This window comes from Sciurus vulgaris (assembly GCF_902686455.1).
Source record: "Sciurus vulgaris genome assembly, chromosome: 5".
NCBI classification, from domain to species: domain Eukaryota; kingdom Metazoa; phylum Chordata; class Mammalia; order Rodentia; family Sciuridae; genus Sciurus; species Sciurus vulgaris.
This window is the reverse complement of record NC_136465.1, coordinates 116,361,806-116,387,466: the sequence shown is the minus strand read 5'-3', so window position 1 is coordinate 116,387,466 and position 25,661 is coordinate 116,361,806. Positions and strand designations below refer to the sequence as shown.

Genomic DNA, 25,661 nt, shown 5'->3' with positions numbered 1-25,661 from the left:
CTGGGAGCTAAAGACCAGGAAGGCTGAGTGGAACAGGCCTGGGCCTTTTCTACCAAAGGTCGCCGTCGCTTCAATTCTATGGCTTTTCCTCCACGGCGCGTTGGTTTCTCTTATTTGTATGTGTGGTGCTGGGGATCCAGGGAGCCACACCCCATCCTGGTTTTGATGGACAGTCTCCACCCACCTCCTGCCTGCTCTCCTTCCTGTCATCTCCAGTTTCTGATGCTCTAAAATATTCTCAGAGAATGTCTTCCTTGGCCATTTTCTGGGAAGCCCTCCCTGTCATCTGTCCCAAGTCCCCTGGCCATGTGGAGCCCGTTCCCTCTTCCTTCCCCACAGATGGGGAGAAAGAGGATCATGAGCATCACCTCTGACTGTTACCTGTTCTGCCTGAATAATCTAGAATAATTTTCCAGAATAACATCCAAGGAGAAGTCCTTTCCAACTTTCCAATCCCAGCAGGAAGAACTGAGGTTAGATGCCTGAAAGAACTTCCAAATAACTGAAGGGAGCTGGAGAAAGGAGGGTGTGGATCCTGGGAGGGAGATGGGTTTTGATCCAGCTTTGTAACCTAGTTCTTCCTTTCCGTATGCCCCCAAGCCCTTTAGGGTGCTTTGTAGCCACCCCATGGCCTCATCATAAATGTTGGCAGAGGGGACGGAGGCCACAGGCTCTTCAGGGTTGGCGGGACCCCTCCTCTGGCTTTGCCCTGTGTTTCTGCTCTGGGACCTGCACCCTGGCTCTCCACTCCGACCTCTCAGCATACTCCCAGGACAGGCCCGTGAGCGTCCGCGGGAGACACGTCTGCAGAGAGGTCTGAGTGCAGCCAGCGTGGGCAGGCTGCCCAGGGCAGGCGTGCTCACCTGGGTGGCCCAGCATGGCTCAGCCTCGGCCCTGGAACGGGCTGGTGTGACAAGTTTGTGCCTGCACAAGCCCAGGAGGGGCGCTGACAATGTGAGCTGAGCGCACCAACACCTGGTCTTCCCTGACATCAGGCCAGTATCCCCTGGGGGCAGGCCAGCTCCGCTGCCCCCTGCGGTGACCCTCACTGGCTTGTCCTCACCCTTCTGGAAGATGGCATGGTGTCTCTTGGGGAACCTTTCTGTTTGTCCCTCTAAGGACTCCAAGTGCCCCTGGAGCTCCCGAGTGGAGGATTTAGAGGGGCAGAACCCGTGGGTCCCGATCACACCTTACATGACAAGCCCTCCCACAGGGCAACGCCCTCTCCCTCCCCCACACGGCTGAAGCTTTACAGACTATTCAAAGTCATTCACGTACAGATCACGTTTGCTTTTGGCTTTTACCCCTCTCCTATAAGGCAGTGGTGGCTCAGGGGGAGTTTGGGTCCCTTTTAATAAACGTTTAAGGATGCCCAGGGTGGCCAGCTGGAGTGGCAGACTGAGAGCTGAATGGGGCTCGGTGGTCTCCCCTCTTCCTGGCTGCTCCCCTGTTGCACCCTGACCTGGTGTCTTGGGGCTCCCACAGGGTGGGTCTTGGGGCTCCCACAGGGTGGGTCCCCTCCCAGCATCAGCTCTCCAAGCCCGAGGTGGGGGAGGCAGGGCTGCTTGTCCTTCCCCTCTGTGGTCACAAGGGGGCTCTGGGATCAGGTTTTTCTTCTCTGGCCTGGAGCTGAGGAAATCCCAGCCACCCCAGCAAGCTGAGCTTTTCTGGAAGCGCTGCAGCCTCCCCCAGCTGCCACGGAGGGGTCTCGGGCCAGCCGGAGAGGCAGCCAGAGGAGGTGCAGACTTTGGGCTTCTTACCCCTATTCCAGAATTCCTCCCTTCTCTCAGTCGGAAGTCCTCCCAATTGTCTGCCCATGATTTCTACTGCCACTGGGGGTGGGGTTGGGGAGGAATAGAATGAACCACTCTTCTTCTTTTGCACTATGATTTCCCCACCCAAGACTAGAATCAAAGTACTTTTTCTCTTTCCGGTCCCTTGAAGGTTAGTAATCTCTGGTCACTGCTGAGAACTGAATAGACAGCAGCAAGAAAGAGGTAAGCTAGACATCAGGAAGCACTTCCTCCCAGATAGGGACATGAACAAGAGAGTGGGTAAATGAAGGAGGCTGAACACAGGGAAGCCTCCTGTTCCTTTGGAGGGAGGCTCTGGTTCTGTGGGTTGGGGAGTCCTCTGTGATCCATAGTCCCCACCTTCAGTTCCCTGCAGGCAAGAGGCGGGGCTCAGTACAGTTGCTTGCTGCTGTGCACCCTGAGCCTCACAGAACCAGGACACTGCTGGACCTCTGGGCTTTGGGGGCTCCTGGCTGTGGAGGAGACCCATGGGGGTTCTCTCAAGGAGTGAAAGGGGAGCCTGCTGACGGCTCCCTCTCCTGGGGATGCTGGTGGAGGGCAGGGCGAGGCAGGGTGAGGGAAGGGGTGGTTTCTGGCCTGTTTTACATGTGTGCTGAGGTCCTCGGAGGGCCCAATGGAGCGCCATCGACTCACCAGGAAAAGCCCTGGCCGGCCACACCGTCGCCACGTCCTGCTGCTCAAGGAGCACCCAGGGCCGAGCCCTCTCTGTCCCCCTGCCTCCTTCTTGTCCCCTGTGATGCCGGGAGGCTCCTGGTGGGGCAGAGCAGGCTCAGGGGCCAGAGCCGCCTCCTCCAGGCGAATCCGGCTCAGCCCCTGCGCTGCGGGGACAGCGGAGGGGACACCTTCCAGTGGGGCGCCTGTGGAAAGCACTTCTGCCATTGTCCCTGCCCAGCCTAGACGTGTCCGGTTCCCAGGCAGAGAAATAGGGGCAGGCATGACGCTGGGCGGGCGCCGTCTGCCAGCTCTTCCTGCCCTTCCTCTGCCATTCGGCTGCCCCTTTCGAGAGTTCAGTTAGGGGAAGGAGTTATTGGGAAAACAGAGAGTGCGCCCGCCCGTACCCCTGGAGCACCGAGGTCCCTTGACCGCCTCCCCAGTTTCCGGGCTTTCGTCCTGACTTCCCCCAAGGTTGATGCTTCTGTCCTATAGCCTGGGAAGGGGCAGGAAGGTGGGGATGAAGTCCCGTTCAATTAAATAATGTGTGTGTGTGTGTGTGTGTGTGTGTGTGTGTGTGTGTGTGTCCCTCCCTCAGGGAATGGCTAAGCAGGACATGGCGCTCCCTGCCCTCGAAGGACCTTCTTAAGGTGGGCAGCTGGGCCCGTGAGGAGCAGCGTGGCAGGTGCTTCAGGGAAGGCTTCCCGGAGGAGGCGAGGAAGGTCGAGATGGGTTCTGAGGGATGAACTGGAGTTCACCGGGCTCCTAAGGGTGGGGATGAGGGCAGCAACCAGGGGCAAAGACGGTCGCCAAGGGCGGGGGGAGAATTTAAGGAGCTCCCAGGGGCTCTGCGGGCTTGAGACCAGCAGGTGGGAGACTACAGTCCCAAGCTAGCCAGGCATTTGAGAATGGGGCATTGGTCCTGCTGAAGGAGTGACAAGGAGAGGGCTCTGGGGACAATGGGAAGAGTGCCCTGGACCCTCATGCTCTCCCTGACTGTCCTGCCCTGGGAAACTACATGGCTGGTCCTGGGCCTCAGTTGACTCATCCGTAAGATGGGGAGGCTGATGCGTCTTCTCCTCAGACGGGACAGGCCCTGTCCGTTCTTGAGGTGCCTTTCACACAGAGAGCGGCAGCATGGTCACTGTGGGCTCCGTGACCAGGGACGTCTTTGTGGAAGAGGAGGGCTTGCTGCAAGAGCTTGAAGGGTGGCTAATGTGGAGATAAGCAGAGGGAGTGGGCAAGGTGGGACGTGGGTGACGGTCGGAGGTGGGGTAGCCGCGTGGAGGACAGCCTCTGCTGACTCTGGGGCAGGGAGGAGGCACTGCTTGGAGGGTGGACTCGTGCCCTTGGGAGGTGTCCGAGGAAGATGCCAGAGCAGCAGCGTGGGAGCCTCCTCTCCACGCTGCCCCCTGCAGCCGTCCCCAACGTCTTTGGGGCCAGACAGTTGGAGAGAGTCTGCGGGGAAGGCTGGGGATGGGGACCTGCAAAGGAGGTGCAGACGGCACGCAAACTGACCACGCCCAGCACCCGACGCCTGAGGTCGGTTTTGTCTGGGGTGAGCCCAGCGCTGGGGGCCAAGTTTCCTGCGCCCTTCCCCTTCCCTGCCAGGGCTCCTCCTGCCACTGGCTGAGCCTGGCAGGGTGGGACAGTCCCACTCCGCCCGGGAGCTGTGCCCACTGGGTCTCTGCCCCTGGGCTCACTCCTGGAGGACGGGCCCTCTGCTGCGGGAGACGCCCAAAGCTCAGGGGAAGTGCCTGAATTTCCCTGCGAGGGAGAGAGCACCTGGAGTGCAGGTCAGAAAGACCACCGAGGCAGAGTGGAGGGGATGGCCGCGCGCAGGGGCGACTGAAGGGCGCCGGCAGGGGACAGGCAGGCCCGAGAACGCGGCTTTCAGGACAGTGCACAGATTCAGGCCCAGCAAGGAGAAAGCCCCCCAGAGACCCTGAGAGACACATTCCAGCAGAGACCTTGAGTGACAGAGGCAGGCGGAGAGCGCGCCTCTCAGTGTGCAGCCTGGGACCTGCCAAGGAGTGCCTCCGCGGCTTCCTCTCCTCTGCCCGCCCGTCTGCCTGTCCCTGCTGACGGTCCCTTTGTCTGTCCAGCTCTTTGTTTGCCCGCCTCCCTCCCAGTTCTCCCTTTCTTTCTCCAGACCTTGTTGTCTGTCATTGCTCTCTGCTTATCACTCCAGGGAGAGAAAAACTCCTGCTAGCCCCTGCCTTTCCTCCTCCTGAGTTTGGGTCTCCATTTCCTCCTCTCTCCACCCTTTGCCTCCTATCGTGTTTATAAAACTCAGGAGTAAGACAATTGACTCCATTTGTGATGCCTTAGGCATTGTAACAAAGGGTTTAACACACATGAGGGGCCAGACTGCTCTTCAATCTTCTGAGGACAAAGTGAGAAGAAAATAATGACTACAGCATGAGGCACAGTAGTTAGACATTCAGAAGGACTTCCCAAAAGGGAGGTGTAGGAACTATTAGAGCAGGTCAACTGAATGAGGTGAAACAACCACCTTCTTAATCTCCATGGCAGGAGGATGGGCAACATGACCTTCCCTAGTCTGTGCTCAGAAAAGGTCTTTGGATGTGAGGTAGCAGAAACTCCCAGAAGGCTAAGGTACAACACTTGCCATCACCGGTCCTAGGCTCCCAGCTGCACGGCCTCTCAGGTGGCTGGGGAGAGGACACTGAGGGGGAAGGAGTGCGGAGGAAGTGCCGTCTCCCCACCTCCACTGTTTCCCCACCATCTTCCCAAGCTCAGGACCACGCCGCCCCCGCCCCCGCCAATCCATGAGAGATGGCTGCTGGGGACGGAGTGATGTATGTAATGCAGATAAAATGTCAGCAATTCTAAATGGGTCCGGAGATGCAGCCGTGGGGGGGAAGGGAGCGAGGGCGGAGCAGGGGGAGAGAGGAAGGGAAAATGAGCTGTGGGTCCTCGCGGGGAGGGCAGCAGGGGCAGACGCCCCCTCCCCCAGCAAAGGCCGGAGGAGGGGTGGGCCCGGGGGGCAGGAGCCCAAATGAGATTTTGAAGAGGGAGCTGGAGGCCGGGGTGGAGGCGGCGGCGGGCGGGGGCGCGGGCCGGAGCTGCTGATGTATAGCGGTTTCATAACTTCCTCAGTATTAAAGGCAGGTTCATGGGGAGGGCAGCGCCATTAATCACCAGGCTGAATGGGGCTGGGATTTGCTGAGAGGCGCGCTTGCTGTCTGCTGCGCCTGCCCGGCTCGGGGCGGGAGGGGGCAGGCAGGGACGCCCCTCCTGAACCGAGGGGTAAGACCCCAGGACGCGGCTGGTGTTGGGCGAGTGGGTCCTGGGTGGTAGGGGAGGCCGGGGGCTGGGAGGAGGGCAAGGGGGGCTGTGGCAGCTTCGGGAAGAGCGGGGCAGGGGCTGGGCGGATGCTGTGGGCAAAGGCTGAGGGAACCCTGGGGGAGAAAAACTGGGGAGGGAGGATTTTGCATTTGAACATGAAATTGATCACATGTAAATATAATGCAAATGACATGCAAACGAGCCTAGGGTTTCTCCGGGTCCACAGCTCAGGCGTTCTCTTTCTTGGACTGAGAATCGACGCCCATTTGCATCCAGTTCTGTGCCCAGTGCCTCGTGTCTTCATTATGAATATTTTCAGAGGGCGAACTCAAGGTCTCACTTGTTAAGGGGGTGGGGGAGCAAAGGTGAGGCTGCCTCTCTAGGCTCCTTGGGAGAGGGTGAGGCCACGCCCAGAAGTGGTGACATCAGGAAAACTGACACTCCAGAGCCACAGTGAGGGAGCTGAGTGGTCAGACTCCAGGCTGAGTTGAACTGAGGCCGTCGGGAGAGGCAGGGGCTCAGCAGTGAGGCAGGAAGATGGAGAGAGATCCCCACAGCGTGCTTGACAGGCCTGAGCAGATACATCGAGGATGTGACAATGCCTTCTGTGTCCCCTGTGGTGGGCACTGTCATCCTCTCTTTCAGGTGAAGAGCAGAATGGTCACCCTGAGATTCAGAGAGGCAATGATCTTCCTAAGGTCAAGCGGCTGGTGAGTGCCAGACCCCAAATTCAAATTTCCTTGGAAGTTCAGTGCACCTGTCAACCTACCATAAGATCCGCACTGGCAGGGAAGAGACCAAGGTCACCAAGTGGTTTTCCCATGGAAAGGTTCATCCATTGTGCTCCAGTCTACCGCCCACTGTGACTTCCCCAATGATGGGAAACTTGACTGTGTAACTTGTGGTAGGGGGGACTGCACTTGCAGTTCCCTTTAAAAAAGGTCGACCTACCATAGGCTCATTCGTGAATGAGACAAAGACAAAAACAGAGCTGGCATTTCATGTTTTCCAGTTTTTCTTTCTTTTCTTCTTCTTTTTGTTGATTTTTTTTTTTTTTCTGTGCTGGAGATCAACCCTGGGGCCTGGTGCATGCTAAGCAAGGACCCTACCCCGGCCACACCCCCAGCCCTCCACTGGTATTTTCCGAGCACTTGTTAGGTAGGAGGCAAGGGCCTTCGTCAGGAGGGAGCTGATCTCCCAGAACACACAGTCCAGTTTAGAACCATGAGGAATTTCAGCAACAGCTGGTGACGGTCACCAGGGAGGTATAGGCAAAGGGAGGACCAGGGAATGCTTCCAAGGGAGGTGGCATTTGACTTGGGCCGTAGGATGGGTAGGCTGTATTCAATGGCAGAGGAGCGGAAAGAGTGTTCCAGACCAGGTACAGTATGGGCTGTCACGCAAGGGCAGGAGAGGATGAGTGAGTCACTCTTCCTGATACTTTGGAGCACAGGGTGTGTGGAGGGCTGTGAGGGGGGTCACCGTGAGAGGGCAGGGATGAGTCAGGACACCAGGGGGTGGAAGTCCAGGTCTGGGACATGGAGGTTACCTGGAGGCCAGCTGGGAGCAGGCAAGAGGGTAAGTCATTCACTCAATCACTGGCTCATTCAACAAACATTCACCAGACACCAACCAGCACGGGGGCTGTCCCTGTAACTCGGGATGCAGAGATGGGAAGGATGTGATCCCTGTCTTCGGGAAGTTCAGTCAGGCCCAGCATGTGGCGCATGGCTGTGATCCCAGCTACTCAGGAGGCTGAGGCAGGAGGATTGCAAGTTTGAGGCCAGCCTCAGCAACTAAGTGGGACTCTGCCTCAAAATAAAAAATAGAGAGGGCTGGGGATGTGACTCAGTGGTAAAGCGCCCCTTGGTTCAAATCCCAGTATAGAAAAAATAGGTTCGGTCAGCAGCAATGTCCCTTATCAGTAAAATAGGCTGAAGGAGTAGGTCCCTCAAAGTGTGACAGTGAGGGTTAAAAGTGAGAATCCACACAGAGTACTCAGCGTGGTGTCTGGTGTAGAAGAAGCACTCAGTAAATGTCGGTCCTTGTTGCTCTCATTCTTATCTTGCCATTTTTTCTTTTTTTTTGGTACTGGGGATGGAACCCAGGGGTGTTTTACTTCTGAGCCACATCCCCAGCCCTTTTTATGTTTAATTTTGAGACAGGGTCTCACTAAGTTGCTGAGGAGCTCGCTAAATTGCTGAGGCTGGCCTTGAACTTGCAACCCTCTGGTCTCGGCCTGCCAAGTTGCTGGGCTACAGGTGTGCTCCATCGGGCCTGGCTCTTATCACCACTCTTAAAGGTGTGGGATGGAAGGGTGGAGGCAGGAGTGGGGTTGGCATTTGTTGCCAAACTTGGGGTGGGCCGGTGAAGCGGGCCCATGTGGGTGGGGAAAAGGAAGGTTCAGGAAGGCTATGAAAAGGGCAAGGGGCAAGAGAAGGCAAGTGACAGAGCCAGATACCAGGAAAGGGTGGCCTGGGAGCACCACATGTGGGGAGAGCAGCCATCTTTGGTTCAAGTCTCTGCCGTGCTGCTGGGTCTCAGGATGCAGGAGGCAGGGCCCAGGTGTCGGGTAGGCTGGACCCTGGGGTTCTCAGGTTCTCTTCTCACTTGGCTACTGTCCCAGACTCGGCTTGCCTCCTCTTCTCAGCTGCTTGATTTGGCTCAACCTGTGGGAGATCCTTCTCTCACCCTGCCAAAATCTAAGTTCCATCTTCTCTGCTGCAGGACTTGGGGATCAATTCTGTTCCTTTGGCTGTCTGTCTGTCTGATGTCTGTGTGGTCTCCTCAGGATAATTGCTCTGGACAACTCTAACACCACACAGACAGATTGTCCAACCTCCTGGCCCCGACATCTCCCACCACTGAATCAAGCCAAATTACCCAGCCCCCCCACCCAGCCCGGGGCTCTGGTGAAATCCGATTAGTGAGGAGAGAGCTGTACTGAGCTGACAGCTCCTCCGATAATTGCTTCCCAAGTAAGTGATGCAAATCAACCCATCCAGCCTGTCCCTGGCTCCTCTCCTGGGGACCCAGGTATCCAACCCCAGAAGATGGAGGACACCTGAGTTTGGGAGACTAGAAAGCTGTCATGTGTCTCCCATTATGTGGGCGTTAGCCAGTGAAACTGGGCTCTGCTGCCTTGGGGCTGAGGTGGGGGTAAGGGGAGGAAAGGCTGAGCCAAGGACCCTACTGGCCCTGCATTTCTGTCCTCTTGATCCTTGGAGAGGAATCTATGTACCCATTTCCCTGTAAGGTAGAAGGTAGACCTAGAGAAGACACAGACCAGCAGACATGGGAAGCAAACAGTTGTTCAGAAACAAATGAATGAACTCGTGTCCTAGCTCTCCTGGTTCTTCAGTTTTGAAAGGGAGGTGGGAATAGGGCCTGTGGGAGGAAGCAGACAGCTTCCTCCATTTCTAAGTTCCCTCCTCACCAGGCTGGAGAAGGACGTGGAGAGTTGATTCCTGACAGGAGTGAATGGAGCTGTGATAGGAGATGTCTCTGGAGGCTTGATCAAACCTGAGACTTTTGAGCCTGTGCCAAGGATGTGTCCTTGGGATGCAGTGGCCCTTGCTCACTTCATACATCATGGACCCCTTGCCCCTTCCCTAAGGCACAGCACTTTTTAAGGGCCTGTTAATACCCCTTTCTTTCCTATATCTTTCCTCCCTATATCTTTTCTTGGTACTGGGGATTGAACCCAGAGCTTTGTGTGTGCTAAACACACACTGCCCCTGAGTTCCACCCAGCCCTCCTTCTGACATCTACCTCAAGCTCTTCCTTCCTCTGGCCTCCAAACCCCATCTCTTGCTGACCTTGGGATCTGAAAAATACTTTCCTTGCAATCCTGAACTTCCACCCCACACCTAGCCCATGCAGGTCAGTGTCTTTGTTGAACTCTTCAGGGATGAGTAGCCCCATCTTGTCCTCTGTGCTTTTGTATGTGGTATGGTTTTATAGCCCAGATCTTGGGTGCTTAGTGCAGCATCTGCCTGAGACCTTGGCTGTGGTAATAATAACAGCAACTAACCTTCAGGGAGCACAAATTCTGTGCTAGGGGGCTGGGGATAGAGCTCAGTTGGTAGTGTGTTTGCATAGCATGCACAGGGCCCTGGGTTCAATCCCCAGCACCACCAAAAAAAAAAAAAAAAAAAAAAAAAAAAAAATCTGTGCTGGACATTGTTGTTGTTGTTTTTTTCCTGGTACTAGGGATTGAGCCCAGGGGTGTTCTACCACTGAGCTATATCCCCAGCCCTTTAAAAATTTTTTAGTTGTCACTGGACCTTTATTTTATATATGTGTGGTGCTGAGAATCGAACCCAGTGCTCCACACATGAGGGCAAGCACTCTACCACTGTGCTGCCACCCCGGCCCTCCCCAGCCCTTTTTTATTTTTTATTTTGAAATGGTCTTGTCAAGTTACTGAGGCTGATCTCAAACTTGCAATCCTCTTGCCTCAGCCTCCCAAGTAGCTGGGGTCACAGTTGTGTGACACAGTGCCTGGCTGGGTAGGCAAAGCACTAAGAACCTTATGTAATTAAGTCATTTACTTATCACAAAAGAAAATACAGTTTACAAAAATTATCCCATTGCATTGCTGAGATAACTAAGGCACAGAGAAATTAAGTAACTTGCCCAACAAGGTCACCACTAGTAAGTGGCAGAGCTGAGTTCACAGCCCGTTCTTTTTCCTCTCCAGTGTTCTTATGTTTGTTGGGCTGGCTGAGAGAGGGTCCAGGGTAGTGAGTTGGGGAAGGTGGCTACCCTGATGATTAAACATCAGAACCCCCTTCAGGATTCCCCAGGGAGCTGACCAGGATGACACCTGGCACCTAGGGAGGGGAAAACATGGCTCTCACTTTCTCCAACATCCAGTTTTTGTTTTCTGCAGTTGAAGGTCCTGCTTCTAGGGCTTCTCCAATGGAGAAGCATGGCGGCAGGCCAAGGGCTGAAAGACCTGCCCAGAAGCCTGAGCTGGGAGTTAGAGCTAGGACCTCCAGAAGCCGATAGATGGCGCTCGTGGCCCAACACAGCCCCACCAGCCCAAGGAAACTGCAGGAAAACAAGTGAGCATGTTAACCCCTTCCCCACTGGGCTCAGGACTGACAAGCAGACTAGTGGATGGCAGAAGGCCCCTCCAGAGCCCAGGTGATCCAACTCTCTAGCTTCTTAGCCAGATCACAGCCTAAGTCTGTTTCTGCTTCTGACCTGAAAGTCCTATCTCTAAATCACTGTCGACCAGCCCTCTGAAGACTTCCCAGAGGTCCAGGAGATTAAAAAATGGATAAGATTGGTGGGTGGGCCAAGCCCATACTTTATCTTTTGGGCTCTCTCTGTTGAAACTTTCTGGATCTCTGCTTTTAAGAACCTTCACTTTAGGAGAGTTCCTCACCCCCACCTTTCCTGAGAGGCTCAGCAGGTGGTGAGGAGCAGCATGAGCTAGAGATAGAAGGTGCCACTGGGGTCAATTGTGGTAACTCCCTGTGGACTGCTCAAGCCTCATCTTCTCTTTATATCTGGATTCCCCATGTCTGAGTTTCCTGGGACTGCATAGGCTTTAGGGACAGAAAGAGTTATCCAATTCTTCTAGGAAGTTGAAATTAGGGGATGGGGTTCTTGGGGGGGTCTCTCCTTGCTTTTCACTTGCTTTACTCATTATTGTCCTGCCAGAGGCAGATTTGGAGTGGAGAGGTTATACCAAGGTGCTAATCTGGAAGTACTAGGCAAGCAAGTGGCAGAGGGTAGGGTGGGAAGGAGGGTGTCTAAGGGATGGTGAGATCCTAGAATTCTTAAACAGTGAGGTGACACCACAGTGAAGTTCCCCCTTCCCTTATTTTTGTTCAGAAACACACAAATGCAGAGATATGAGGAGACAGCAGAGCCTACTCTAGAAGCTTACTCTTATTTCAGTCATTCCAGAGAAAGAAGCAAAGATGGGGAGCTATACACAGAAGGAGATGGAGACACACAGATACAGGGAGGAAGTTGTACAGGAGACTAGAGATAGTGATAAATTTACATAGGCAGAGAGAGAGGCAAAGACCCAGAGTCAGGGAGAATCTGGTACATATTAAGGCTCAGGAAATAATGGACTTCATGAGGTAGATGATTAATTTAGTTTCCAAAATCTTGCAGGGGTGGGGATGGTTTCTCACCTCAATGTCAGAGGGTCACTGCTTACAACTCTCTGAAGCTCCTCCTGTACCCATTAAGTTTTTGTGCATTGATGGACTTGAGAAAAGGGTAGCATCCTTGTTTGCTCATTTCTTTCTGTTCTTGAGGTCACTGGTCTCCTGCCCTCTACCCATATGGAGACAGTACTTTGGTGTTCAGAGTCCTGCTCCTGCTCAGACATGTGAGCAGGGGTGGAGGTGGGAGAAATTCAGAAGGTAACTAGCCTTAGAGGGTTCCTAGACTAATGAGAGTCTTATAGTTAGGACACAGAAACAGATCTAGACAGAGAACAAGAACAAAACTATAAATTGAACACCTTTGGGCAGTGGTACAACTGGGTGGGGAGGTGGGGGAATGGATTATTAGGTGCAGCCATGAGATTAGGATTGATCAGGGAAGGCTTCTGGGAAGAGTATTCAAGAGGGAGGATTTGGAAAATGGGAGGTTCGATGGTTAATTTTGTAAGTCTACTTGTATGGACCAAGGACACCCAGACGGTTTGTAAAATATTATTTTTGTGTATGTCTGTGAGAATATTTCTGAAAGTCTTTAGCTTCTGAATTGGATAGAATGTCAAAAGGATCATCTTCACCAATGTGGCTGGGCATCATCCAATCTCTTGAGGGTCCAATAGAACAAAAAGGTGGAGGAAGGGCAATTTTTCTGTCTTATGAGATGGAACCTCCATCTTCTTCTGTCATTGGAGACCTGTCTGAGGGCCTTGGCTCTCAGGCCTTCAGGTTCTGGGACTTAAGTCAGCAAGCTTCCCTGCAACTCCCCCATTCAGATGTGGACAGAATGATACCTGATTCTCCAGCATAAAGAAAGTTTTTGAGCAGATGGTGGAACTTCCTGGCCTCCATAATTCTGGTACCCAATTCCCATAGTAAATTTCCTCATATAGATAAACAAGTAGACATCCTATTAACTCAGTTTCTCTGGGGAACCTTGACTAACATAGAAGGTTATAGGGCTGGGCAAGATATAGGTTATAGGACAGATAGCAAGGCAGAAGGAGAAAAATCAAAATGGTAAATATAGGGAGGTGGGTTTGTACAGTAATGGGGGATGCTTGTTGCCAAAGAGTTGTCAGGAGATGCCAGAAATACCTCGGTAGATGTTCTACATATAGTAATGGCCCCTGGAGGGTCGTACCCAGTGCGGTAGGAGGGCTGGAAATAGTCCTTAGCCATCGTCAATACCCTCAGATGGTCGAAGGATTGGGAATGGTTAGAGCTTTCTGATGGTTGTGAGTGAATTTTAGAGTTAGATCCTTACAGAGCCTCAAGACTTCTTGATTTAGCACTGATGATAGGAATAAACTACAATCCCCAGAGGCTCTTAGAACTAATTTAGCGCACCTTCCGGGGATTTTGGGTATTTCCGGCGGAAGTGGCTTTGGCTACGCCAATCACCTCCTCTGTATAAAGTAGACTACAACTCCCACTACCCTTCGCGCCCGGCTTGGGGACAGGAACCGGAAACGGATGGGGAGCTGGCACAGGTGAGGGAGCGGGAGCCCGGGAATCCGGGGCGCGGGGAAAGGCTGGGGGTTCTCAGGGCCCTCAGGGTGGATCCGAGCGGGTAGTCCGAGTGTCTGTGCTTTGGGGCCTTAGCTCCGTCTGAAGCCATTCCCGGCTCAGAGGCAGCCGAGCCCAGAGAACCGCCTGGGAGGCCTGCGGGATCAAGGCTTTCCCGTCGGGCGGAGCCCGCGGGCGCAGGCGGAGGTTTTGTCTGGTGCTGTTGTCGGCTTCCTCGGAACCAGGAGGGGTGAAATGACCTTTTTGAGTCCATGCTGTATTTTTTTGTTTGTTTGTTTGTTTAAGGATTTCCTTATTTTCTCTATGGATTCCTGGAGTGCCTGCAAGGGACAGAGTGGCGGATAGTGTCTTGGATTCCTAATAAACTTTTTCGATTTGATGTCAGAAAGGTCTGATGCCAATCTGAAATGTAGGCTTGGTGGCCACAGTCATCTGAAAGTCACACTCCGCTGCCTTTGCACTTAACGTAATTTGACACCATATTTTGCAAAGCATCTACATTTCTTACGCCTTTTGCTCTTGGAGACTTTAGGTAGAACTTCCAAATCCCTCTTTTAGGCTCCTGTACTGTTGTGTTTGGATGTTAAAGCTCAGGTTATACTGGCTTACATTTAGTTGTTTATCTGTCCTCTCACAGTGTTTGTCTTACTGAACGCCTGAATTTCACCCCCATCAAAAGAAAGCCATAGTGCCTGTTGCATAAAAGACTTGTATGGGAAAAATTAACAACTGGTAATATGTTGATGGAATATGTGATTTTCTTAGAGGAGAGTTAGGTGCCTTGCTCAAGAGCACGTTCTCAGAGATGAAACCAGGACTAGAATTCAAGTCACTTCTACCCTTTCTATCAGATCAGGCATTGAAACTCTGTAACACTGAAAATAAGGGCTTGTCACTTTTGCACGCTCCATGTTTGCTGTCTTCAGCTCAGGTCCCTAAATGCAAAGGGTATATCCAGCTTAGACTTGAGAGACTTCTTAGAGTTAGAGGAGCAATCCTTTAGTATTGCAAAGCCTGGTACCCTGAAACATTTGCATTCACCACACTTTCTCAGCTTTCATATGAACTGGCCTTGGGCACCCACATGGACTGATCAGTTAAAGACTTCTGTAATCAATCTTAACTTCTTAAGTTGGGCCTCTGGGCCAGGGATATAGCTCAGTTTGTAGAGTGCTTGCCTGTCAAGCTCAAGGCCCTGGGTTCAATCCCCAGTACTAAAAAAAAAAAGTTGGGCCTCTGGGTTTTTTTTTTCCTTTTTCCACTTTTCCTAGGCTAGGATCAGAGCACAACAGCTTCATCTGTCAACCTATTGTGTCAATCTTGAAATAACCTAATCTGGGGAAGAGGTTGTATTTGACTTGGCTGGAGGTTGAGAAGGAGGAAGAGCAATGGTACCTGCCCTATGGGAGGTCCACATGTGATGGAAACACACGGAGCCTGGAAAACTCTGGGAAGCAAGCACAGTGCCAAGTAAGCTACTGAGCCTTAAATGAACTGATGATATAGAGGAGTTGGTTTTCACTGGTTCCCTGGGACGGGATGTTGCTCAGTGGTAGAGGGCTTACCTAGCATCTGCAAGGGCCTCCATTCAGTTCCCAAGTACTACAAAAGATAAAAACACACTTGCACATTTAATTTTTTTTTTTTTTTTTTTTTTTTTAGTTGTAGATGGACACAGTACATTTATTTTATTTGTTTATTTTTATGTGGTGCTGAGGATCAAACCCAGTGCCTCATGTGTGCCAGTCAAGTGCTCCACCACTGAACTACAACCCCAGGGTACCCCCCCACCCCCATTTTTCAAAAGGCTGCAGATGTAGTTCATTGGTAGAGTGCTTACTAACATGCTCAAAGCCCTGGGTTTGATCCCTTGTATGTCTGTATGTTGGGGTGTGTGTATATACACATATAAAATAATGGTTCTTTGGTAGGAGATTTTTTTTTTTTTTTTTTGTGGTGCTGGGGATCGAACCCAGGCCCTTGTGCTTGGGAGGCAAGCACTCTACCAACTGAGCTATCTCCCCAGCCCTTAAATTCTTTTTAGAATGTATTTTGACATGTTATACATACATTGGAGTATAACTGATAGAAATTATTTTTAAACAAGATTGGTAAAGTAGACATGGCCAGAACTGAACAGGTGGTTGTTGAGTACCTTATAAGGGCCAGGACTTTGAAGTTATGGAAGGAAATTAAGTAGGGCCTGGCTCCTTATCTACCCAAGCCTAATGGGGAGGCAAGGTGTGAATTCACAGACTCCACTAACCATGCTGACATACCTTCACTAACCATCTGAATCACCTTGCTTAAAACACAGATACTCAGGCCTCACAGCCTCCCTTCTTGTGTGTGGAATGGGGAATCTATGGCAAATGCCCCAGTGTTCTGATGAGGGCAGGGTGGTTTGAGCTTCATTTTGAAGGCTGGGTATGATTTGGATGTGTGGAGGGGTGGGAGAGTCATAGTCCCAGTTGACTGGGTGACTGTTAAACAATGTCTGGTTAACTCAAGGAGTCTATTTGGTTGGGTTTTTAGTAATGGCATGTGCATGGTCTTGGTATTGTGGTAGGGAAGCTGTTTTGAAACTAAGTGGAATGGTCACATTGGAACACTGGATTTGTATACGAATATTGAGAAGGAATGGCTTTTGCAATTTACTCCCTTTTCTTTCCTCTTTCTCCCATTCCTCTTCTCACCTATACATAATATCTCATTTCATCCTTATAGCAGCACTATGAAGTGGGTATTATTATTGTTAGTATTCGGATGAAGAGACTTGAGGCCCTGACCATGGTTGCATAACTTGCAATTCTATTCTGAGTCTTGTAACCATCCTATTCACCACTGAGGATTCTTGAATGTGGGAAAGAAGCTGAGCTCGGGCTATAGGTTTGTAGAACTGGTGGGGTAACTGATAAAACCATCTAAGGCAAGATGATTTGGTGGTTAAGAGCATAACTTAGAGTCAGGTAGTGTGGGTTCAAATCCCAGCTTTATTACTTTCTAACTGTATGACCCTGGGCAATTGCTTGATCTTGCTAAGCCTCAGTCTCCTCAATGGTAACATGGGAGCAATAATACCCACCTCATGGGGTTGTTATGAAGATCAATGAGGTGTACCTGGTGTAGAGCAATTGCTCACCACCTGGAAGCTATTGTAATTAGCCTTCGCAGATCTCTGGGCTGTGGCTCTGCAGCTGCATCTCATTCGTCAGCACAGTGGTTTCCAGAACACAGCCATCCTGACTGGACTTGTTTTAAGGATGACATTGTGCAGAGATGATGCCACCAGTAAATGTGTATCGAAACCTACTGTGTGCTCAGCATGGCCTAGGAACTAGTGACTCAGACCCATGCCTAATGGAAAGGAGGTTTGGAGTGGGGGATGGTTGGTGGTTTTGGCTCATTTTCTCTGGATGATGTATGAAGAGGAACGAAATTAGAAGTGGGGAGGGGAAGACCCTTCATTACCAAGAACTGAGGTGAGCTTGGGCCTACTGGACAATCGATGGATTACTGACATGATTTCCTTCTGAGCTCAGGAAAATGGTAGTAGGGGTCCTTCCCAGCGTGGATTCCTGCCACTGTGGGCTGAGGCTGATGGGACCTCTGTCTCCTCTATTCCAGGTGATAGCAGCATGGCTGTACCCCAGGCTTTCCCACTGGGACCCCTCCATGAGCCTGTGGGCGCGCTCATGGAGCCCCAGCTCTGCCCTCAAAGCTTGGCGGAGGGCTTCCTGGAAGAGGAGCTTCGGCTCAATGCTGAGCTGAGGCAACTGCAGTTTTCAGAGCCTGTGGGCATCATCTACAATCCAGTGGATTACGCATGGGAGCCACATCGCAGCTACGTGACTCGTTACTGCCAGAGCCCCAAGGAAGTGCTCTTTCTGGGCATGAATCCGGGACCTTTTGGCATGGCCCAGACTGGGGTAAAGGGCATGGTTTCCCTTGGTGGGTGGAGTGGGAGGCTCCAAGGTGGATGCTTGACTGGGTGTGCTGTGGAGGAGGAGCATGTGCTGGGCTATGGGCATGAGTGGATCCTTCCCAGTACACACCCTGGCTCCTGTGGTCTCAGACACTCTCCTGGCCTCTGCCCGTAGTTAACCAAACACATTAATGGTAGTTCCGTTTCCCCTGTGAGTTGTCCACTAATTGCCTCTGAGAGCTCTTCCTTCCGCCATCCCCCATTCTTACCTTACCTTCCCGGATCTCCTCTGTCCCTAGAGTGGTTGGGGTCAGCAGGGGGACTGCTGGGTCCTCAGGGAAGACTGATTGGCAGGGTGGGTATGTAAGAGATGCAGGGCATTTGGGCAACTTGGATTTAGTTTCCCAGCTGAGGAGAGATTCAGAACAGCCAGGCTCCAGGGCCCATCTGCTTTCCTTTCAGGGCTCAGGATGAGTGACTGCCCCTCATAGGGGGTGCATGGCAGGTGGGGGAGGGGAAGAGGCCTCAGGGCAGGAGGCTCAATCGCTTTTATTGACCCCAACTGGGTGGTGAAAGGTGATCAATGATGATCGATGGAAATGACAGCCTGAGGCCTGGGGCTGGGGAGGACACCCAGAGAGCAGTGGTCAACTCTGTCCTGTGTCTCCTTTAACCCTGGCTGCCTTTCTATCTCAGGCACTTGTCTGTCCATGTAGTAACCATCAAGCCCTGTGTAGGCCCAGATGTCCTCACAGGGAAAGAGGCAAACAAATAGGTTTTCTGGATCACAGTCCACAATGAAAAAAACTGAGAAAGAAGGGTAGGATCAAAACAGAGAGCCAGGAATCCTTGTCTTAGACCTTTGGATTAAGTTGTGTGTGGGGAGTACCCAGGCTGGACCCTCATGGAAGGTGGAAAGGGGTCCTTTGGCCCAGAGCCCAGGCATCAGGTCTCTAGTGTGAAGCCCTCATGTTTCTTTCCTTCCCTGCAGGTGCCCTTTGGGGAAGTGAGCATGGTCCGAGACTGGTTGGGCATTGGGGGGTCTGTGTCGACTCCTCCCCAGGAGCACCCTAAGCGACCAGTGCTGGGCCTGGAGTGCCCACAGTCAGAGGTGAGCGGTGCCCGATTCTGGGGCTTTTTCCGGAACCTCTGTGGACAGCCTGAAGTCTTCTTCCGTCACTGCTTTGTCCACAATCTGTGTCCTCTGCTCTTTCTGGCTCCCAGTGGGCGCAACCTCACCCCTGCCGAGCTGCCTGCCAAGCAGAGAGAACAGCTTCTTGGGATCTGTGATGCAGCCCTCTGCCGGCAGGTGCAGCTGCTGGGGGTGCGGCTGGTGGTAGGAGTGGGGCGACTGGCAGAGCAGCGGGCACGACGGGCCCTGGCAGGTCTGATGCCAGAGGTCCAGGTGGAGGGGCTCCTGCATCCTTCTCCCCGAAGCCCACAGGCCAACAAGGGCTGGGAGGTGGTGGCCAAGGAAAGGCTCAATGAGTTGGGAGTGCTGCCTTTGCTAACAAAATGAGTGCCCCCAGGGCCTAGCACAGCCACGTTCAAGCCTCCTAAGTCATTCTTGCACAGGCAGATCACTATATGCCTCCTGGACTGAAGCAACAAGGCCTTCCTGGGCTCTCTGTTGCCAGTTCTTTGATCTGTTGAACTGTCCTCCGAGCTGCAGAGGCAGTCTCTGATTACCAGGGTGAGTAGTTGACACAGCTCCTGCTCACCCTCCTGCTTCCTGCATCCTTGGCTTTCCTTTGAGCATTGCCCCTTTTGTCTTACAGTGTTTGACTCCACAGCAGAAGGTGGGCTTCTTGCATACTGCTCTACCTCATTATTTCCTTGGGCATCCCTATGCAGCTGAGAGTGTCCTAGACAGGAACTTCAAAAGGTCATATTTGCTATTTCAGAGAAAAGACTTTTTAAACAAATCTTTAATTTTTTACTTTTTGTTGACATGCATTAGTTGTACATACTAACAGGATTCAGCATGAGCTGACATCCCTTTATCCTACCCCACCTGTTTCCCAAATAGAGGAAGAATCTTGCCGGGATCCCTACTCATCCTTATAGAATAGTTTCTGCCAGCTGATCCCTTTCCTAATAGGGACAAGGACAAAATATGAAAATGATGTTCAGAGTGAACTTCTAACTGGGGCCCAGTGGTACACACCTATCATTTAAGTGACTTGGGAGGCTAAGGCAGGAGGATCACAAGTTCAAGGCCAGCCTTGACAACTTAGCAAGATCCTGTCTCAAAAAATAAAAGGGCTGGGAATGCAGCTCAGTAATAGAGTGCCATGGGTTCAATACCTAGTAACACGCACACACACACACACACACACACACACACACACACACACACACACACAAATACACACAAATGAACTTTTTATGGGAATTTGAGGCTAAGTCACAGGGAGAATTCAGTATGGCAGTGTAGAAAAGTCAGAAAACTTGGATTTTATTCTAGCTTTGAAACTCAAACTTTATTATTTTAATGTTTTTGTATTTTTAAAATTCCTTTTGCGAGACTTGTGAACTCTGATGGAAAAATTGATTAACCTCTCTAAGCCTCAGGATCCTCATCTGTAAATGGAGATACCTCCCTTATGGGGTTGGTTTGAGGATTAACTGAGAAAACACTTGAAAGTGCCTTCTTATGGCTTGGCACTTGGGTTCTCACTACACACCTTTTTTTCTTGCTTTCTTGGGTCTGGGTTGGGGAGTCATTGCACTATGAGGGAAACCCCTTTCCACTTGGAAGACCTTGCTGGGGTTGAGGGAGTCTTGCCAACCAGAGATGGATCAATGACTTGATGAAAAACTCAACTTGTGATTTTTCAATCGAAGCATTAAAAGCTCCTAAACCCTTTTGTGTTGGTACTTTTTTCCCGCTCCTGCATGTCAGGGGTGGTAGATCGTTGTTGAGATTTTTCCTCACAAATATCTTCATTGTTTACAAAAAGTTTCCTTGGGTAGCTGGGGGAGGGATGTAACAGATTTCTAAATGCCTTACCAAAGCTGCAGGGTGGCTGGTAGGGGCCGTCTAGTAGTTTACCTGATACTTGGGTCGAATGGGGAACCGGGGTGGGGTGGATGGGAGCCTGGCATCTCACTCATTTCCTTCTGTCTGCTGAGTGGCTGGTTGGGTGCCCCTTTGGTGAGGACTGGAAAAGTGAACCAAGTTGGAAACAAAACATGTCTTGAGATCATTTTATTGAGGAACACATGGTTTTCCTGATTTCCTGGGACATGGGTCATCTCCATCTGTCTCAAAATTAAGATTTTTAATATAAATTCTCCTCCTCTCATAGTATAAAATGGAATTTGACCTGTCTCTGCCCTCGGATCCTGAGAGGCAGACTTCTAAATCCTTGGGAGTTTCCCCAGTGATAGGTGTGTCTTTGTTATGGTGGACCCCTCAAACCACACCTGAAATTAACAATGTTGAGGTTTGACCATAGACCACACTTAGATTTGATCTCAGACCACAGCCTAGTTTATGCTAATTTTGACTCAGGATGTAGGCTGACCATGTCAGGCCAACTAAATGCTTACAGGGTTGGGACTTTCTTCTGGGTGATATCAGCCTAATCTTCAGGGAGGGAAAGGTGATACAGATTGAGTGCAACCACATGGCCCACGATTTCAATCAATCATTCTTTGTAAAGAAAGCTTAATAAAAAATGTTGGACACCAAGGTTTGTGTCAACTTCCTGGTTGGCAAAAACATGGATGTGTTGGGAAGGTGATAAGTTCTGGTGCCACAAAGAACATGAATGTGTTTGGAACACTTCCAGACTTTGTTTCTTTGTATTTGGATGGTTCTGATTTGCATTCTTTTCTGCATTGCTGGGGATGGAACCCAGGGCCTTATGCATGCTAAGCACATGCTTTACCACCGAGCCATACTCCCAGGCTCCGATTTGTATTCTTTATAATAAAGAATGTACTTACAATTACACTGTGTTGTCCTGAGTTCTGTGTATCTCTAGCAAATTACTGAACCTGAAGGGTTGCAGGAACCTTTGTGTTTATACCCAGTTGGTCAGAATTGCATCTGAGGTGAAGATAGTCTTGTTGGGGACCATGCCCTTAAACCTGTAGAGTATGTGTAGATCCCAGAGAGCATCACAGTTGCATTACAGCATTGCACTGTCACATGCCTTAGACCCCTTTCCTTTTTCTGTCCTTGGGCTACAGTGCTAAGTAGTGAGTGTTGTGTGTTGCAAAGCACTGATTTAGGCCTTGTGGAATTACTGTGGAGAAAGAAGCTGTTACACATGTTTAGCTGAGGTAGTCAGAGAAAGCTCTCTGGAGGAGGGGCATTTCAGGTGACCTTAGAGATGGGAAGTTTGAGAGTTTAGTGAACAGCATCTTGATGTTCAAAGAGTAACAAGTAGATTAGTGTTGGCTTAGCCCAGTTGGGAGAAAAAAAAAACTGAAAAGGTAAATTGGAGCCAGCTTGTGAAGGATTTTGAGCTAGAATAATCTGAGAATTTAGTGGGGGAAATCAGATGCACAGAACACACCACACTAAAAACACCCAGTAACAGGTGGAAACCCACAGATGAAGATGAAGAAGGATAAGTTAGTTAACTCTTAAAGAAAGGGGTCTTTTTGCTTATTTGTGGTTCTGGGGATTGAACCTGGGCCTTTCACGTGCTAGGCAATCACTCTACCATTGAACTACATCCCAGCCCAGAAAAGGCTCACGATTTCAGTTGATGGTCATCTGTTGCATCTGTTTGGCCCTGTTGCTTTGGACCTGTAGTGGCAACAGTACATCCTGGCAGGAGTGTGAGGCAGAGGAGGCCTGTTCACCTCGTGGTAGCTAGAAAGCCGAGAGAGGAAGGGTGTAGGGTACTGGTATTTTCTTTAAGGGCACCCTCTAGTGACCTGACTTCCTCCTGTGATGCTCCGCCTCTTAAAGGTTCTGCCACCTTCCAATAATGCTACAGGTTGACCATGTTTTCAATATATGGGCCAAACCATAGCAAAGAAGCAGAGTAGGTGCAATAGGGAAAGAAATGGAGAGGGAGGGCATCCTAGGTGCACAGCAAGGTCTGGGTTAAAGCCTGGAATGGGGTGAGAACCCTGAGGTGATGGAGTCAGAGTTGGGTAGTACATAGAGGCACTTGGACAGTAGATACCAGGATGATGACTTGAAGGTCTGGGTATGAAACAGTCACTGCCTGATCTGGCTTCAAGTGGGGCTGTGCCCTCAATTCCTGGGGTGTAACTTGTCAGGGAGAGGCTGATTAGGGTCCTAGGTCTGCCTTTTCCCAAGGGCATTGTCTTAGTCTGCTAGGACTGTTATAACAAGAATACTACAGACAGCGTGGCTTAAACAACAAATTTATTCCCTCAGTTACGGAGACGAAGTCTGAAACCAAGGTGTAGGCAGGCTGGGTTTCTCCTGAGGTCTCTCCTTGTTTTTGTTTTATTCCAGTACTGGGAGGTTGAACCCAGGGGTACTCAACCACTGAACTACATCCCTAACCCTTTTTATTTTGAGGCAAGGTCTTGCTAAATTACCCAGGCTTCCCTTGAACTTGTGATCCTCCTGCTGAGGCCTTTCTCCTTTGATTGCAGAGGGCTGTCTTCACCTGGGCTTTTCTTCAGGTGTACCTCCTTGGTGTCCCTCTCCCTTTTCAGAAGGATACTAGTTCTGGATTAAGGCCCCACCCTGATTGCCTCATTTAACCCTAGCTATCTCTATGGTGGTTCTATCTGCAAATACAGTCATTAGGGCTTAATATCTGAATTTTGTGGGACATAATTAGTCCATAACAGACAGTCAAAATCATGTCACTTTTTTGGTTGTTGCTCACCCATGTTAACCTCAAAAAAGATAGGACACTCAGGAGTGCCCTCCGCTTTTCCAGTCTGCAGGGATGGAAGCTGGTCTGACAGCTTAGCTAGCTTACCAGACTTAATGTCACCAGATTGGTTCTTACCCCCCAGTTCATTCTGGAGAAGTTTCTTCAGTGCAGATGGGAATGTCCTAAGGGGTAGGAAGCTCAGTGTTTTTTCATGAGCTAAAGGGAATGGAGGCTTCCTCAGCTGCACAGCAGTATTGTGAGAAGTCCAAAGTCAAATTGAAATAATTTGGGGTCATCTAGAATTTTGTAGTCCAGTACAGTAGCTGTATGTGGCCATTTTAACTTGGGTTAATTAAAATTAAGTAAAATCAATTTAATTTTTTTTAGTTCAGTAGCCCTATTTCAATTGCTCAGTAGCCACACATGGCTAATGGCTACTGATGGAATGAAACAGATATGTAACATTTCTGCTATTGCAAAAGTTCTTTTGGACACCACTGATCTAGATATCAGCCCTCCTTGTGAATCAAAATTAACCTGTGGAGGTTTAGAAAATTCAGTGTCTCAGTTCCACTTCAAGAAATTTTGATTCCTGGAGACCTGACATGCATTCTGATGTCTTTAACAGAATCTCTGTGCTACTGTTATACAACCAAGCTTTATCCTTCAAGTTACTCTGAAGACCATGAAGGTAAGGAGAGGGTTTTTTATTTTCCTGTGTAACCATGTACCTGGCACAAAGTAGATGTTCATGTCAACTGTGCCAGTAATACATGCATCTAGCTTGGGATAACTACTCTGCATGGGCACCCAGAAACTTGAGTTTGTCTAGAGTTTACTGCTTTCATCCTGTGATGATGATTCAGGTTCTGATTTAGAGTAAGCCTAGAAACTTAAAAGTCCCACCTTTTAAAATACACACACACCTGGTGCAGTGGCACATGCCTTTAATCCCAGTGACTCAAGAGGCTCAGGCAGAAGGATCACAAGTTTGAGGTCAGCCTCAGCAATTTAGTGAGACCCTGTCTCAAAATTAGAAAGGGCTGAAGATGTGGCTCAGTGATAAAGCACCCCTGGGTTCAACCCCCCCATATCAAAAAAACAAAATATACACACCCATACCCGCACACTCCACTTGGTAGAGACCAAAGCTGTGATTGGGATGCTTCTGAGGCTCCGAGGGGTAGAGTATGTTGAGGAAGAAAGACTCTCACTGTGTTTCCCACTTACTGAAATAGGATGGCTTAAAGGAAGATTGGGTGTTGGGTTTGACCATTGTGTGGTCTCTCATTTTCCTTTCTCAATTCAGCAAACATTTGTTGATGTCTGCTGTGAGTCATTCCTGTGCTAGGCACTGTAGGGAGTGACACTAGTGAATTAGATCATCCTTTGCCCTCATGCCGGTCACTGTCTAATCCTGGGAGATGCAAGCATATAATTAGAGTATAAATCAAACTAAAAGCACGTTGTGAACAAGTTATCAACACAGCACTTTGGGCATCCTGTATGAGGAAATGATTACCCCTGGGTGTGTGCAGATGGGTGTGTGCCTGTGGGAGGGTGCTACTACTGGAAATTTCTTGTTTCTTGCTAAATCTTTCTTCATGGCGTGGATATTTGAAAAAGGGAACCACCATGTTGGATATGTCTAAGAATTTTTCAGTTTCAACTACAAAGTCTTAGAAAACAGGATAAGGGGAGGGACTCAGAGGCCCAGAATTAGGCAGGAGCCAAGGACTGGGCATGGTGCTAGGGTAGATGGGAAGTGGAGCTTCCTGTCAGAACAGCTTTCTTGTTCTATTAACTTCTGGGATGGGAAACTGCAGCAAATTGTGCCAGGGATTGTCCAGGTGCTTGATCAAAAATGGCTGAAGCCTGGCATGGTGGCTCCCACCTGTAATCCCAGCTACTTGGGAGGCTGAGACAGGAATATTGCAAGTTTGAAGCCAGTCTGGGCAACTTAGCAAGACCCTGTCTCAAAATAAAAATTTTAAAAGGATTGGAGGTGTAGCTCAGTTGTAGAGTGCTTACCTAGCATGCATGAGGCCCAGGGTTCAATCTCCAGTATTGGGGGGGGGGGGAAGACTAGAAATGGGCTGGGGATATAGTCAGTGGTTGAGTGCCTACTCAGCCTACTTAGCATGCAGGAGGCCTGGGTTCGATTCCCAGCAGCAGCACCTCCACTGCACACACAAAGCTAGTGGGAATGGAATAGGGAATAGAGATTGTGACCTATCCCCCTTGACCCTTTGAATATTCTTGTTTAGAAGGATGTAGGTCAGCTATTTTCTAATTTTCACTAATACCCCAGAGAACTAAAGAACTTCAACTGAAGTATGAGACATTGAGGTTAGACACATGGATAAAATTCCCAGGTATGACCATCAGGTGATGCAGAAATAGATTGCTTTGGAAGAAG

General features: G+C 50.3%; 1 protein-coding gene across 3 annotated transcripts; it reads left to right on the top strand.

The window, feature by feature from the left end:
• The first annotated feature begins 13,398 nt into the window (after positions 1-13,398).
• Positions 13,399-20,289, top strand: SMUG1 (single-strand-selective monofunctional uracil-DNA glycosylase 1). 3 transcript variants are annotated; one of them, XM_079140994.1, is made up of 4 exons: positions 13,401-13,458; positions 14,767-14,965; positions 17,123-17,424; positions 18,412-20,289. In XM_079140994.1, exons 3-4 carry the CDS (start codon positions 17,134-17,136, stop codon positions 18,937-18,939), a joined length of 819 nt encoding a protein of 272 aa, XP_078997120.1. In that variant the 5' UTR covers positions 13,401-13,458; positions 14,767-14,965; positions 17,123-17,133; the 3' UTR covers positions 18,940-20,289. The 3 variants fall into 3 exon arrangements, with proteins under 3 accessions (XP_078997122.1, XP_078997120.1, XP_078997121.1); XM_079140995.1 differs by having other exon boundaries at positions 16,661-17,424; XM_079140996.1 differs by lacking the exon at positions 14,767-14,965 and having other exon boundaries at positions 13,399-13,458.
• The last annotated feature ends 5,372 nt before the right edge of the window (positions 20,290-25,661 follow it).